This window comes from Dysidea avara, chromosome 3 (genome assembly GCF_963678975.1).
Source record: "Dysidea avara chromosome 3, odDysAvar1.4, whole genome shotgun sequence".
Taxonomy (NCBI): Eukaryota; Metazoa; Porifera; class Demospongiae; order Dictyoceratida; family Dysideidae; genus Dysidea; species Dysidea avara.
The window spans coordinates 13,171,702-13,186,111 of record NC_089274.1 but is presented as its reverse complement, the minus strand read 5'-3'; the positions used below and the strand labels follow the sequence as shown (position 1 = coordinate 13,186,111).

The 14,410-nt window shown below is 37.4% G+C and overlaps 2 protein-coding genes across 2 annotated transcripts in view; one reads left to right on the top strand and one right to left on the bottom strand.

Moving 5' to 3' along the window:
- Positions 1 to 3,579: 3,579 nt before the first annotated feature.
- LOC136248331 (integrin beta pat-3-like) lies at positions 3,580 to 8,996 on the bottom strand. The gene is made up of 11 exons (XM_066040122.1): positions 8,905 to 8,996; positions 8,740 to 8,844; positions 7,997 to 8,089; positions 7,757 to 7,854; positions 6,230 to 6,354; positions 6,070 to 6,171; positions 5,695 to 5,842; positions 5,528 to 5,644; positions 4,120 to 4,232; positions 3,886 to 3,942; positions 3,580 to 3,832 (listed from the first exon to the last, which is right to left on the bottom strand). Exons 1-11 carry the CDS (start codon positions 8,994 to 8,996, stop codon positions 3,770 to 3,772), a joined length of 1,113 nt encoding a protein of 370 aa, XP_065896194.1. The 3' UTR covers positions 3,580 to 3,769.
- Positions 8,997 to 9,290: 294 nt separating this feature from the next.
- LOC136249453 (integrin alpha-V-like) overlaps positions 9,291 to 14,410 on the top strand; it is a 58,489-nt gene continuing 53,369 nt past the window's right edge. The window contains exons 1-2 of the mRNA XM_066041462.1: positions 9,291 to 9,544; positions 10,664 to 10,827. Coding sequence (XP_065897534.1) covers positions 9,369 to 9,544; positions 10,664 to 10,827 — 340 coding nt within the window. The 5' untranslated portion in view covers positions 9,291 to 9,368. The remainder of the gene's footprint in view (positions 9,545 to 10,663; positions 10,828 to 14,410) is intronic.

Below are 14,410 nucleotides of genomic sequence, written 5' to 3'. Positions count from 1 at the left end.
ACCTTTATAAGCACACTATATAGAAATTGTATAATTTCGATATACAAAATCATCAAGAGTTCGTAGTATAATATATGAACTCTTGACACAGTTTATCCTGGAATATTTTCTAAATGGCGTAGCTATATAACTAGCCAGCTATCCATGCAGCAAAATTCTACGTACTTTAAAAGTTGCAAAAAAGAGTGCATCTGTAGCTATTGCAATAAAAACTTTAAACATAGCTCACTTTACAATTTTAATACTCATTTTAATAGATTGCTAATGACATCACTAGTTATTATTAATAATTATGTATGCTGCTGAATTATGCTGATACCAATAATATATTATATAGCTGCAAGTACACAAGAGTTTAAGGTTAGGAAGTGAAGAGTGTAATCATGTAATTAAAGTTATAAGAATGCATAATATTTGGGAAAACAAGAATCGGACCATATTTCAGTAAAAATGGTTGAGTTTTTACAGCATGGCTCGGGTGATGATCAAGTAAAACCACTGATTATGTATAAGACTGAAGAACTGGGCCATACAGTGTTCCTTGCATTAGAGTCACAGTATGTTTTAATAGAGTAATTGAAATGCTGTAAGTTCACCAATTGGACTTGACTAGTGGACTTAGTTATGAGGTACTGGACTCAGTTTTCCTTGTAGCTATAGTCTAGTCTAGTCAATCTATGTGATTTGAGGCCACTACCTGCCACAGAATTTTCTTCACAGTTAATTGATAAGAAGTGTCTAGATCACCATTCTAAATATACACCCTTGGGAAAATATGTGAAATTTTATGTGCCGAATTGATGACTGTTCTATTAGAGTATTTTGACCCTGCTAGTTTGGGTTTTGTTTGTAACTCTAGTTGTTATTCTGATTTCTTTTTAACTCACTTCTCTTTTGATGCTTCCTATAACATATGTGCAGACTGGTTTTTTAAAAAGTGGTTTACTATATCAAAATTTCAATTTAATTAAACTTCTACACTCATTGACAGCATGTAACATAAATACGGGAATTAATACTTTTACTTTTCCATGTAAAGTTATTGCTCCAGATCTGGTGAAATATTGTGTGATGAGCATAGTCATCACTTTTCTGACTATTTTCTCATCTTACATTTATAATCATCTGAAATTAAGGTAGTTGTATCAACTTGTAATCAGTATATCGATCAATGCATCCACAGAGAACTAACAATTATCCTTGGATTGAGTGACAGCAAATCCCAGATGCTATATCATAATCTGTTATGTACTCACAGTTTTTCCTGTCACAGTGAATCAGATGTTCAGCTGCCAGTATCAGTGGCTAAAAACAACATTATTTTTACAACTATAGCCCATACCTGAGGGTGAAGGTCGAATAGAGTAGCTATTTTTAACACGTAGTTGAAACAAAATTTGTGTATTTTTATAGTACATAATTTGTTCTATAATATTATTGTCAGGGTCGTTCAAGTATATAAGAGTTAAGTGGCAAAGTGCCCATTGATGGAAGTACTTGGCATACTCCATTATTTTTAAATAGCTAGCTGTTTGAGATTGTATCTGGAAGCAATTTGAGGGAAATGATTGAGACATATGGAAGTAATTTTCGGAAGTGAACGAATAGAAAAAAAAAGAACATTATAGTATTAATAGAAGCCAAGGGTTTGAAAGTGATTTGTATTGTTTTATTAGAGATTTAGACATTTAATATAGTGGACTGCAAAAGAGAATTTTTGAATAATAGCTATCCTAAGATTGGATCTTTCTGTCGAATACCTGTAATCAACTGTAAAGACATTTAACTTTATACATAATTAATACTATTTTGTGGTGCAGCTTGTTATATTTAGTCTGACATTTACAGCCCTATCACAATTTATGACTAGCCAAAGTCTATCGTTTAGGCCACAACTAGCCCCCCTTTTAGCTACTGGATGTGCTTTGCTTGACTCTACTCCCAGAGTGTCAACTTCTTGATCTGGTTCAATAGCAAGCTACAGAGGCAAGTCTGGAGAGAAGGAGGGAAGGGGCTAGAGCATAATTTTATTACCTTAGAGGCATATTAGGAAGCACTGAAAATATGGGGTGGGATACAATTATTTTGCAATATAAAGTGCATCATATGGCTGGGAGAGGGGGCATGCTCTCAACAAAAAATATGGCAGCAATTTTAGAAGCATAGTTAGTTTCTTATACTCAACACATCTGATATATGTGATTGCTCTATTAGAATAATTTCTGAGATCATTAATTTAATATGTAGTGCAATATGGAGAAAAAATTATGTTACAATTTGTGGTGGGTCTGTCCCTATTTTGATTAGACTACTATACTTGTAAAAATAATATTGTGAACGACAAAAGCTATTGGTGGAAACTAAGGGTTAATGAGACAGAACCTTGACACAACATTTCTTGGCTCCTAATGTGGCTATTGTAGAAAGGCCCTCTTACATCTCAGAGAATGGGTATTACTAGCTAGACAGGAAATAAATAATACCATATTGACCGTTGCTTATTATAGAAACACACACATACTGGCACACACATTTTCCTTCCAACATTGTCCACTCTATCAACAGTGTTCTGGTGTAGTGGAAATTCTGTCAGACTAGCAAATTCTGAAATAATTTGAACTGATTTCTGTGTTCTGAAACACTTCCTTTCATATCAGAAACAGAAGCAATTTGCAAGCCACTATCATGAACAAGAATATACAGAACTATAGGGGTCAAAAATGCATTAAATTTATATGCCTTTGAAATATCTTCTTCAAATCGTTGGTCACAATGTAAAGCCGTACTTGAACTGGAAAAAAATACTGGATTGGTTTCAGTTTTTATTTCCAGTATCTGTTGGATTGACACAGACATCACATGCTCTTTATAAAGATTTCTGACCAAATGTACGTTGTGGTGCAGGAACACTATCAATTTTATACTGGCTTGCTGAAATAGCACTACAGTAATCACGGTCATAATTCACTGCTTTGGTGAGGCTGGACAAGTTTCTCTTGGCTGCCTCTCTGTGGAAGTGTTTATTTCTAGTCTGCTGAAGTCTGTCGGAGCTGGCTCATCCAATAGCTGTGAAAAACAAGATGCTCCATATCTAAATGCTGACCAAAAAGTTTATGGGGTAGAGAAACGTCAAAAAAAGTGGGATTGTCAACAAACGTCCAGAAAGACAGTTGATCCAGTAAGGAAAACAAACCTGAGAAGTCAAATACAAATGAAACCTTAAGCTGCCGCCTGTGCTGTACCTTAAGCTGTCAAGGATAGTGACAAAACGGAAGTAATGAGTGAGGCATGATTTATAACTATTGGTCGCACACCTACCCTTTTTACTTTGGTTGATTCCAGGTTTGCCATTTTTTAGTGCAGCCCTTCTCACCTTCTTCATTTACATGTAGCTATCTTTAAATTGAATACAAAATACACCATAGCTGTAACATGATTACAGTAGCCAGACAGCCCAGCTAGATCTATGTGTAGCATTTTAGACAATACAACAATACTACAACAGGTCCCCTAGTGAGATACATATTGGACTGCAGTAAAACAAGATGACTGAAGTAACCAATTGGCCTTGTCCCATACTATATGTATGTACATTAACACAATTGACACACTAATAAAATTAAATTATAGCTGTTGCATTTGTGCATGTATAAAGTTACTGAACACATATGGGGTAACCTATTCCACAAATAATGAACAAGCACAACTACATAGAGAAATGTGTATAAATTCTTAATGACTTTTTTTTCTTTTTAATGTTTGTGTTCAACTATTTTCCATACGCTGGATTTACAAAATCTTCAGTAGCTTTCTGGAATAGTGGGTTGTCATTCTGAAAAGAAGAAAAAAGTAAGACATGCTAAATGGTCAAGTATAAAAGCATACCTTAGGAAAATGAGCGTTTTCCAACTCTTTCTTCCATTGCCTAAACTCTACGATGTACTGAATAATATAAAGAAATACTATAAACGATTTAATAACAATTGTGCTTCTAATACATAAAAAGATATATAGCTTTAGCTAGTGCACATTTCAATGAACTGACACATGCACGCACGGACGCACGGACGCACGTACACTACACACACACGCATGCACATACTACACACACATACTCACCCTTAGTTCAATGATCAGCCTGATGATGATCAGAACGATGATGGCCAGTAATATTAGTCCACCCAAGATGGCTATAATAATAATCCACGGCTCCACCCCATCATCGGAACAATCTAAAGAAGGAAAATTACAATTATAGCTGTATGAGCATAACAACATGTACTCAAATGACATAGCGGCATTTCAGTGATGCAATGTTCGTGCATTAATGCTTTAGAAAGTGTCACAAAAAGATTGTGTTGTTTTTCATATTTACAAATCAGTGTACTATATGTACATTGGAAAAAAAAAACCACTGATGATGATACGTGCATTGTTTGTGGGGACTAAAACTGGTCAAAACATCTCAGTTCCTCTACTGGTTATAGACACTCTATGGTAGTGCATAAACAAATGTCGATTTTAAGCTTCAAAGGTTTGAATGCAACATTCGAAGCTTTGACAAATATTGTAGCTATGTAGCCGTAGCTATGTAGCCGTAGCTACATATTATGCAGTTGGTAGCAAATGGCATAATTTTGAGTGTATTGTAGCTTAATTTATTTAACAAAACAATAGTTGTCATTTTGGCTCCCTTTGGTAAATGGTATTTCTCGCATTGGCACTCTATAATTCATCTGTGTAACAAGATTGGCAGCTAGAGAAATTACAAAACAAGATGTAGCTGCTGCTAAAAGACCTTACAACTACAACAGTAGTACACAACCCGCGAAAATTCTATACAGCTTGTTCAGCAACATTCCTAACTGCACCTCACCATTAGCAGTGGGCATGGTCACTCGTGGCGTAAGCTAATTAACTTGTTAGACAACTAGTGCCTTGTGTACAACCATATTCAATTACTTTCTAGTATCTCAAATGTAACTAACTGTCCATGGTGAAAATGGCTCACGTTGTGATGAGCAGTTGGATTCTTGCAATCTTCTGCTGTAATTTCAATTGCCAATATGAGCCAGGTTGTATATCACTTATGTCATTTGAACAATGTACCCTTCGAACCATTGAACGAATGCAGTACATTTGTTTATGCACTAGTTGTATGGGCTGGAACAATTATTAATCTTGAAATGACACACTACAGAGCATTTAATGAGCCAAGTAAGGATATCTCCTTTGTGACCGTTCCCTAGGCTTTAGACCAAGTTTTCCTCCATAGGATACTTTTATTTTGACTTTTTGATCTGTGGAAACTCCATCTAAAGCTAAACACTGGCTTGAGACCGATACTAAACAAGTACCGACAAGTAAAATCTTAAAGCAACTCACTACACTTCAAGTGTTATTATGGGAAACACAAAATTTGGATTCTTCACAGGCTTTACCCCGTATCCCACAGAATTAAATTTAGCTGTACTAGTGTTTTAACATATTATATTACATAGCACAAAGTATCAATTCTCTTATATACCTACACTCATTAATTCAACAATAGTGCCTTCACTGGTGAAAGTGATACCACTGGTACCAACAAAGTATTGATAGGCAAAACCACCTTGTGAAATCTGACAAAACGATGTTAAAGAAGCTGCAAAAAAAAAAAATGAAATGGATTCTGGAATATTGGCTTTAACTAACTTCCTTCAATCAAATATGTTTCAGTATTAACACTAGATTCCAGCCTTTGTAATGTACAGTTTACATCGGAGCATTCTTCACCACCTGACATAGTGCTGCATATAACACAGTCCCGAAACACGGTGCACTCAGGGTTCTCAGGGCACCTCTGACAAGAAGGAAACGGCCATAATGAAACATGCCTACATTATCTGTGCTTGTACATATACTCTTTGTAAGAGGTTTTGCACAGTAAACAATAATAATAATAATAATAATAATAATAATACACACACAACTACAGCAATTCAAACAGACACATTATTATAGTCTGCTGGTCTGCACAACCACAACTTATTGGCTATGTAAGAGGTAATTAGTACATACACAACTTACTGCTCTGCTGCCAGTACATATCTCACAAAATGGTCCAGAAAAGATATCTTCATCACAACTACATTCACCACACCCACAACTTCCTCGGTCACTGCATTGTAACTGAATAAACCAGATCACAACATAACAACAAATACTGAAGGGGTTTAACAAGACTGACCCCCAATCCACTCTCACAGGTTTCATTACTTAATGGACAGTCACAAGCTCCTCCTTCAGCTCTTGCTGTCCATCCAGGTAGACAGGTGCAGCTTCGATCACAGTTACATATACCTCTAGTTGGACCTACACAAGTACATCGATAATCATACGAATAGTACAGTACAGCCTTTTCTTTACAGAAACTGTAGACTCTTGTGTGTGTGTGTGTGTGTGTGTGTGTGTGTGTGTGTGTGTGTGTGTGTGTGTGTGTGTACACGTGTGTGTAGTGTGGAAGTGTGTGTAGTGTGTAGTGTGTGTGGACCAACTATGTAAGGGTAAAGATAAAATTACACTAATTAGATTTGCACCCCCATATATATAGGAGTAATTTTGCATACCCCTACACAAAATATCTCCTATATACATAGAGGAATGCTTGTACTGAAATAGCGTACTCCTATACCAAACAGCATCCCTCTATACTATAGGAGAAATTTTGCGTAGGGTATGCAAAATGTCTCCCATATATTATAGGAGAAATATTACGTAGGGTACGCAAAATGTCTTCCATATAATATAGGAGAAATTTTGCATAGGGTATGCAAAATTTATTCGAAGTGTCATGGGACCACAAAGGTGTGGGCATGTCCCATGAAAAAACATCACCCAAAAACCAGTATCCCTTTTCGCAGATGATGAGGCAATATTGCTTGCATGTGCAGTTGTATGGCTTCTCATTGTATAGTGTTACATATAGGATTTCTATTTGTTTGTATACTGAGCAAGAAGGCTTCTACATGTACATTAATACTTAATACTGCATTGCAAATAATAGTATTTTTGCCATACTAACTATCAGTAGCAATATCAGTTCGTAGAGCATTGGTGCCGATTATTGATATGGTAGAAATTGCCATATTGGCAACCGATCCGATCAGCGAGCTGATAATCGGTGCATCTCTAAGCATAGTGGATACTTCACTTTTCACGGGACGCACGGCACCATTTCTTTCTTTTGGTGTGGTACAGTATGTGTGGGTTCACCAGTCATAATAATTATTATTTACAAAAGTTAAGAAACAAGTACAAACAAATTGGAATTTCAACTAGAGTAGGGATCATAGTGAATCAACAAAAAGTATTGAAACAAGCTTGGTGACATAACTTTGTTTACCGTGTTAGACAGACAGACAGAGACACAGAGAGAGACACACACAGATAGAGAAAGACACACAGACAGAGAGAGAGAGACACACACACACACAGACAGACAGAGTGACACACACAGACAGGGAGACAGACAGAGAGAGAGACAGAGACAGAGAGAGAGACAGACAGACAGACACAGAGAGAGAGAGCACCTCACGAGACTTGCTCTATAGTAACTTCAACATGTATGGGAATATACTTGCGGATATTGCCTGCCATTTATGGGGCAAGTACCTGTGCATATATTGGGAGCCAGGGGGCACCTCTGCAAAGATGTATGTCAACATTTTACATGCATACACATACAAGAAGAAAACATTAAAGGGAGTACTGTTACCTGGGTTATAACGGTCATGACAAGTAAAATAGCCACCATTCTTACATGAGTCACCACTACCCCATCGATCATTGACCACAACTGTATCTTTCACTGGACTACAATTAAAAAATAACATATACACCTGTAGTGACAATGGTGTAACATTGGTCCTGTAGCACAAACAGATACTTATACACATAGTCATACATACATACAGTAGACAAGATATATAGCCAGGCTTAGGGTTCATTATCTTACCTACTATTGTACAGCCAGGCCAAAAACTCTTTACTTTGCCAATACGTGTCATTGGCCGATCCAGCACCATCAGCCCATGCTTGTAGGCCTCCACTATCTCATGAAGTCACATCCTAACAATCAATCAATGATGTTAGCAGTGTCATGTGTAATCTTTAACACACATATAGGGTGTACAATAATACTATATCCTGTAATAAGGAATGTCATTTAGTAAATTGTTGTGTAGCATCAAATTTTTTTTCCTTCACTAGAGACCACTAAATGCTACATTCAGTCAAGTATGATTACTAGAAGACTAATATACACTACTATAAAGCTTAAATATTTCAAGGAAGAAAACTTGCTGATTTCAGGGGTTAATAGCATCCTTGAAATATTTAGACATGCTCATAGGGTTATTCGAGTAATCATTATTGACATACCATTACATAAGTTTGAGTCGTAAATTTATTAGCCTGATCTTGCAAGAACAGTGGATGGAACCATTCAAACAGGGAATAGTACAGTCCAAAATGAATGTCAGTATTGTTTCTTATTGTTGTTGCCAGTTCACCTAACATACGTGGAAATTAAAAATACAATATCATAAAGTGTTACAGTACACCGTTTATAGTCAATAGAATACTGAAGGAATTATAAGTACGTGTTGAAATCATTTGTGTGTATAATTCCCATGCATATCGTAGGTGAGCACCTGCTGCATACCACATGTATAAACATGCAATAGGTATGGTACATACTACGTGCCCTCCCTATGTGGTCCAGTATCAACACTATTCCAGTTCCATGAGTACTTGGATGGCCAGTTAGTAAACCCCTCATGGTACGGTGCTTGCTGGTTAGAACTACGTACCAACAAATGATTGCTGAACACACATTACATGCACGCACTGATGGTTTAGTACTTGGCTCCAGCCTTCACAAACAGCTCTGCCCAAGATTTTGGATCAAACAGCTCTGCCTTAAGAAATTCGGTGCCCGGATAATTTTCCTTCATAAATTGCACGTACTCGGATGAATTCGTCTTCCAGCTATGCCAAAACCATTCAGATCCGAAGCTCGGTACACTGTAGTAGACGGGACCGTAGTAGACTCCCCAGTACATGAAAATTCCGAACTTCGACTGGTCGTACCATTTTGGGAGAGGTCTGCTGTTCAACGAATCCCAAGTTGGAAAATACTCACTATTAACAGCACACAGGCAAATAAGTAACAAATAAATAGGTAAAGCCATCATAACGCAGGCGTTAATTAGTTACGCCTTTCTGAAGCTAAGGTAAGGTGAGCTTTAAATAGATTTAGCTGACCTAGGTCGAATCACGTGAGGAAGTGTGTTGTGGTCCAGTCGTGTAAAACATCATTGGCCGATATGTGGCAGTGTTTGGCGATCGTGTTTCTCATGGTTTCTCTGTGTCAGTCCATAAATGTAGATATATATGATCCAGTAATCCGAACCACTATTCAAACGGATTTTTCTGCTGACTTAGTAAATAAAGACTTGTTCGGGTATCGAGTAGCGCTGTACAACTCATCTCAAGGTTTTAGGTATGTGTAGTGTGTTGGTAAAATGATTAAATGTGTATTGGTACGTTGTTCAATTGTGTTTTGTTGCAGTGAAGGAATTCACAAACGTAGATTTCTTAATTCATTGTATGGCTTCTTCGTGCTTGAATGGGTTTGTTATGGAATCTTGATTAAATCGTTGTCAAATATTTAGAACAGCTACATTTTTGCCGTATTGTTTCAATGATGAGTAAGACACTAGTGTAGCTTTTGGTAGGCTGAGTCATCCCTACCACTCTGATCTAAACTACTAAAGCTTATTCTTCAGCTTATATATAGGATGTTCTGACTCACTGTATATACAAGCTTTAGCTTTCTTACAGGTCCCTAATGGGACAGCACTTGTTATGTTTGTACTGTAATACCGTATTGTCTCGAATTATGGCCCAGGTGTTTATTTCATTCAAGCAACTTTTTACCCCGGCTACTAAACGAGACCGGCGTTTATCTACCTGATCAGCATTCATGAGTCAACTTCATACCTTGGTGTTGTACTCTCCTGGACTCTCCTTGATGTTTCCCTCAGTATATTTCACAGATTCAAGCTTAAAATGAACTCTATAAAATTTTCTTCAGTTTATAATACCGCCCGGAATTGCTAAAAATAATGACTGCACTAGATGTTTATTTGAGACCCAGCATTTATTCAAGACCCGGCATTTATTTTTGTTATGATGCTGTATACCCCTGGCGACTAAACGGGACCAGACGTTTAACGAGACCGACCGTAATTCGAGGCAATATGGTATATTCATGTTCACTGTTGTTTCAGCACTTCTTGCATATATTTTTTATTTAATGAGATGTTTATTGTGGCTACATGTGCATGTGTTTATGGATGATTTTTCAACAATGGTGGTGGGTAGGCGTGAGGCTGCTGTACACGCAGCAATTTTCATTGTTCCAGAGTAGAGATATGATGGCATCACTCCAAGAAGGAGAAAACAACCAAGTGTGATGTGCACACGCACCCACACACTGCATTTCATGCAAAATTGCAAAACCACTGTGTATATAATGCAGCTGGAACAGACACATACACAACACCTACGATATCCTAATAGGGTAACAATCTGTGTGACTAATCTGTCTTTATTCCAGCATTATTGTGGGTGCTCCAAAAGGAAGCCACACCTCACCTCCACCCAATGATGGCATCCATAACCTTCCTTATGGAGTGGTGTATAATTGTCCAGTGGACCCTGGAGTATGTGTAGGATTGGATGGTGGTGGTGTAGCTGGTCAACGGCTCTATGATAATCGTGGTATGTGAATATCCCCTCTTATAGTGTGTGTGTTGTTTTTTTAACACCATGCCAGTCAGACCCCTGGGCAACAGCTAAGCTGACGATGACCACAAGGTTGGATCACTGTGTGCTGAGCTGAGGATGTTGCCTGATGGTATCACTTGGCACACACCAACTTGGTGCTTTTGCAGAGGTTTTGCAAGCCTCTCAGGGGATAACATCTTAAATGTGAACTTAGGACAGACATAGTTTGTCACAATGTCTCCAATGGGTCTTCTGGTTTCCATGTGGCTGCACTGTGACAGTTGCCAGTACACCAGATGTGTACTGACACCATGACGGTCTGTCTTTGTTACTGTTCCAAACAACTGATAACCTTATAGTTTAGACAATTATGTACAAGTAAGAACTTTAATTGAGTTTGGGGCAAAGAAATAAAAAGTAATGATACAAGGGAGGTAAAACTAGTGGACATTAATCACTACTTCAGTCATGGGATTAAATCATGCAGTATAGTAGTATTGTATATTAGGGGTTCAAGTTTTGTTGGCCAACAATATCACCCAAAAACCAGCTTCACAATATCATCCTGGCACCTTGCAAGTACCGTATAGAGGGAAACTTTGGTGGGGGTAAACTTTGGCGAATAGCAAGCTAAATTGCATTTGGCGAAATAAACTTTGGCGAATTCAAGCTCAATCTATAACTAATCTCAGGCCCTATGAGTAATTGGCGGGTTAAACTTTGGCAAATTTGTAGTGAGTCGCCAAATTCGCCAAAGTTTTTCCCCACCAAAGTTTCCCTCTATACGGTATTGGTTAAGTATAACCAACCCCAAAAGTGCCTTCAGTATGACCCCAAATGCTTCAATAAATTGTTAAAAAATTTTAAAGAAAATTTTTAATGGAATATTCTACTGACTAACTGCCTAGCCTGCCTGATGCCTGTAGGCAAGCATAACTCGATAATGGCTAAGGATATGGGCTTGATTTTTTCACTGTCGTCACTTCAACCTGACAGGTACCTTTTGGCATACCACAGTATGTACAATGCATGTATCATGGACTTTGTCCTCCTTTTGTATCTCATTTCTTTTTGCTGACAGCCCAAGGTGTTGATTTGTCGTAGTGCGATGGCTACATTTGTAAACAACAGGAATTGTCCATATTTTCTGTGGTGACTGGATTGATTACAGAGATGCTTCTCCTATTGTTCTTCATTTGTAACACTGAAACAGGCTGAACATAACCTGAAAGCGAAGCATAACGGCCACTTCACTTGCGAATCTGGGGTGCATGTTCAGATGAAAACATCAACTCTGGCACCATCCTTTCTTTTGATGCAGTATGCGTGGGTTCACCAGTTATACTAATGTTACAATCTATATATATATATATGAAAAGCTGTCTGTCTGTCTTCATTCCTTTGATGTCAGACGATTATCTCACTAACCAATGCATGTGTAGGAGCAGCTGCTGTGTCAAACAAAGTGCTCATCATCTAAGGATTACATCGTTGTTAAATGAAGCTTCTAACTGTTGTTTGTCATTTATAACGCGATTAGTGCAGGGGTGTAGACAAAAATTTGCTTGAATTCTTTCTGTAAACCGCAAGTACAGTATAAACACCTATACCAGTCAACGTATACTTGCCTTTATAAGATGGTGCTTTGTTAGTACTGGAGGTTTAGGTAAGTGGTCACAGCATATGCCTTAGACTTACAAGTACAATTACAAGAGTGTGGGTTCGATTCCAATGGGTGATTCTATTTTTATTTTGCTTTGGTAACCTTTTTAATGCAATCTTTTTTTCTATGTTGTAAAAAAAAAACAACACGTTTTTCTCTGATTCTGAACCTTATTTGTACAACATTCTTTTCTGAATATATGTGCCATTTTATTTTCACTCTCAGTGTAAATACTTTGACATCAACTTATAATGCTTTTAGTATGAAAATAAAGATAATTTTGGTGAGCTATAGCTGGAAATATCTATACTTTATATATAGAGTAGATACTGTTTCAACATTACAGTTTTGAGTGAGTATCCTTACCATTGTCAGTCATTTCTCACAATGAAATCCTGCATGTATAGGCAGGCTTAATACGGGATGTAGTACTGCTGGAGTGTAGGTGTGCTTGGAGTAAATTAAACAACTTTGTACAAGTGGGAGTCACAATTTTACTTGAGATTTAATAGAGAAACTCTTGCACTGTAGGACAGGTACCATTACTGTAGGGCAGGTATACTGAAGCTATGTTATAATTTCTTTTTGCTGTCAGTTAAATGTCTCATGTTATTATTACATGTATGGCCTGCATGACAGGTACTACTATTATATATTACTATTGTTTAACTTAGCTAGCTACGTATTGCTCTTCTGTTAAGCTTATCTGCCTGCATTGTTGTGCTTACATCATTTCATTGTATTTGCTGGAAACTGCCTCATCTTTAATGTGACACCACCATGCATGCTACATAGCTACATAAATAAATGGTACTGAAACTTCCCATTACATTAAATTTATGTGGAGATAGTATGCAAAGAGTTAAGCTTAAATGTATTACATAATATTATGCATGCACTATACAATATAGCAAGTCCTGTAGGGCAGGTACCAATGCTATGGTCATTTCTTTTTGATGTTGGTCAGTGAGTTAAAAGTCGTTGAATGATATACAGGTATTGTACATGTACACACCTGTGTGGTAAACATATAGGTATACACATCACTATAGTTGTCTTAGCTTAGTTTAGATACATGCAGTACTGCTATAGTCACATCATTTCAGTATGATATTGCTTTCAGGCTTGAAAGTGATATCACCATGCATGTTGTGTGAATATATACATTTAATGCTTATGACTTTTAGCAAGAGTAAATAATATTATTTACTCTTGCTTTTAGTTACTGTGGATATGGTCCTGCACGCAGTGCAGGTACCAATGCTATTCAAGTATAAAAAAAAATAGGAATTTTAAGTTTGATTAGGGATTATAGGAAAAAAGGTAGGGAAACAAGGGAGGTCACCTAGTAGGGATTGAATGTCCACTAGTATATCTGCAGGTGTAGGCGACCTCCCTTGTTTCCTTACTTTTTCTATGATCCCCAATTGAACTTTGTTAACCCTCTCACAGCCACAACTGCCATATGGTGGTTTCGCATATGGTGGGTTCGATATATAAATGCCCGTAGCATCACATTCTAAGAGCTCTGTAACTTCAGTCGAACGTTTTAGTAGCCTCTGCGCTTATGCTGTAGCGGGCATGCCCTTAAGTGAATGGGAACAGGGATTACTGGTCTCTTTTGCACTATTGTGTGGTTAGATGATGCAAGTGCTATATGAAAAATAAAGCACAAGGCATGGCCGAGATGCTAATAAAGCACGAGGTGAAGCACGAGCAAGGCTTTAAATGATTTATGGAACTTTCTAGTCGTGTAGCTTCACCATACACTAGGACTCATAATTAACACACATTGCATGAATTATGTCAAAGCACCACACTGGACTATATATAACTACCATACAGCTACACTATAGACAGAGTGACGCTGCTACTGTGTGATATATTAGTTATCACCAGTGATAACTACCTTAT

Coding starts and splice junctions, on each gene's coding strand:
- LOC136248331 (XM_066040122.1), bottom strand. CDS start 8,996: ATGAAGGAAAATTATCCGGGCACCGAATTTCTTAAGGCAGAGCTGTTT. Junction 8,845..8,904: donor TTTGTGAAGGCTGGAGCCAA/GTACTAAACCAT, acceptor GTTGGTACGTAG/TTCTAACCAGCAAGCACCGT. Junction 5,645..5,694: donor AACATATTTGATTGAAGGAA/GTTAGTTAAAGC, acceptor TTTTTTTTGCAG/CTTCTTTAACATCGTTTTGT.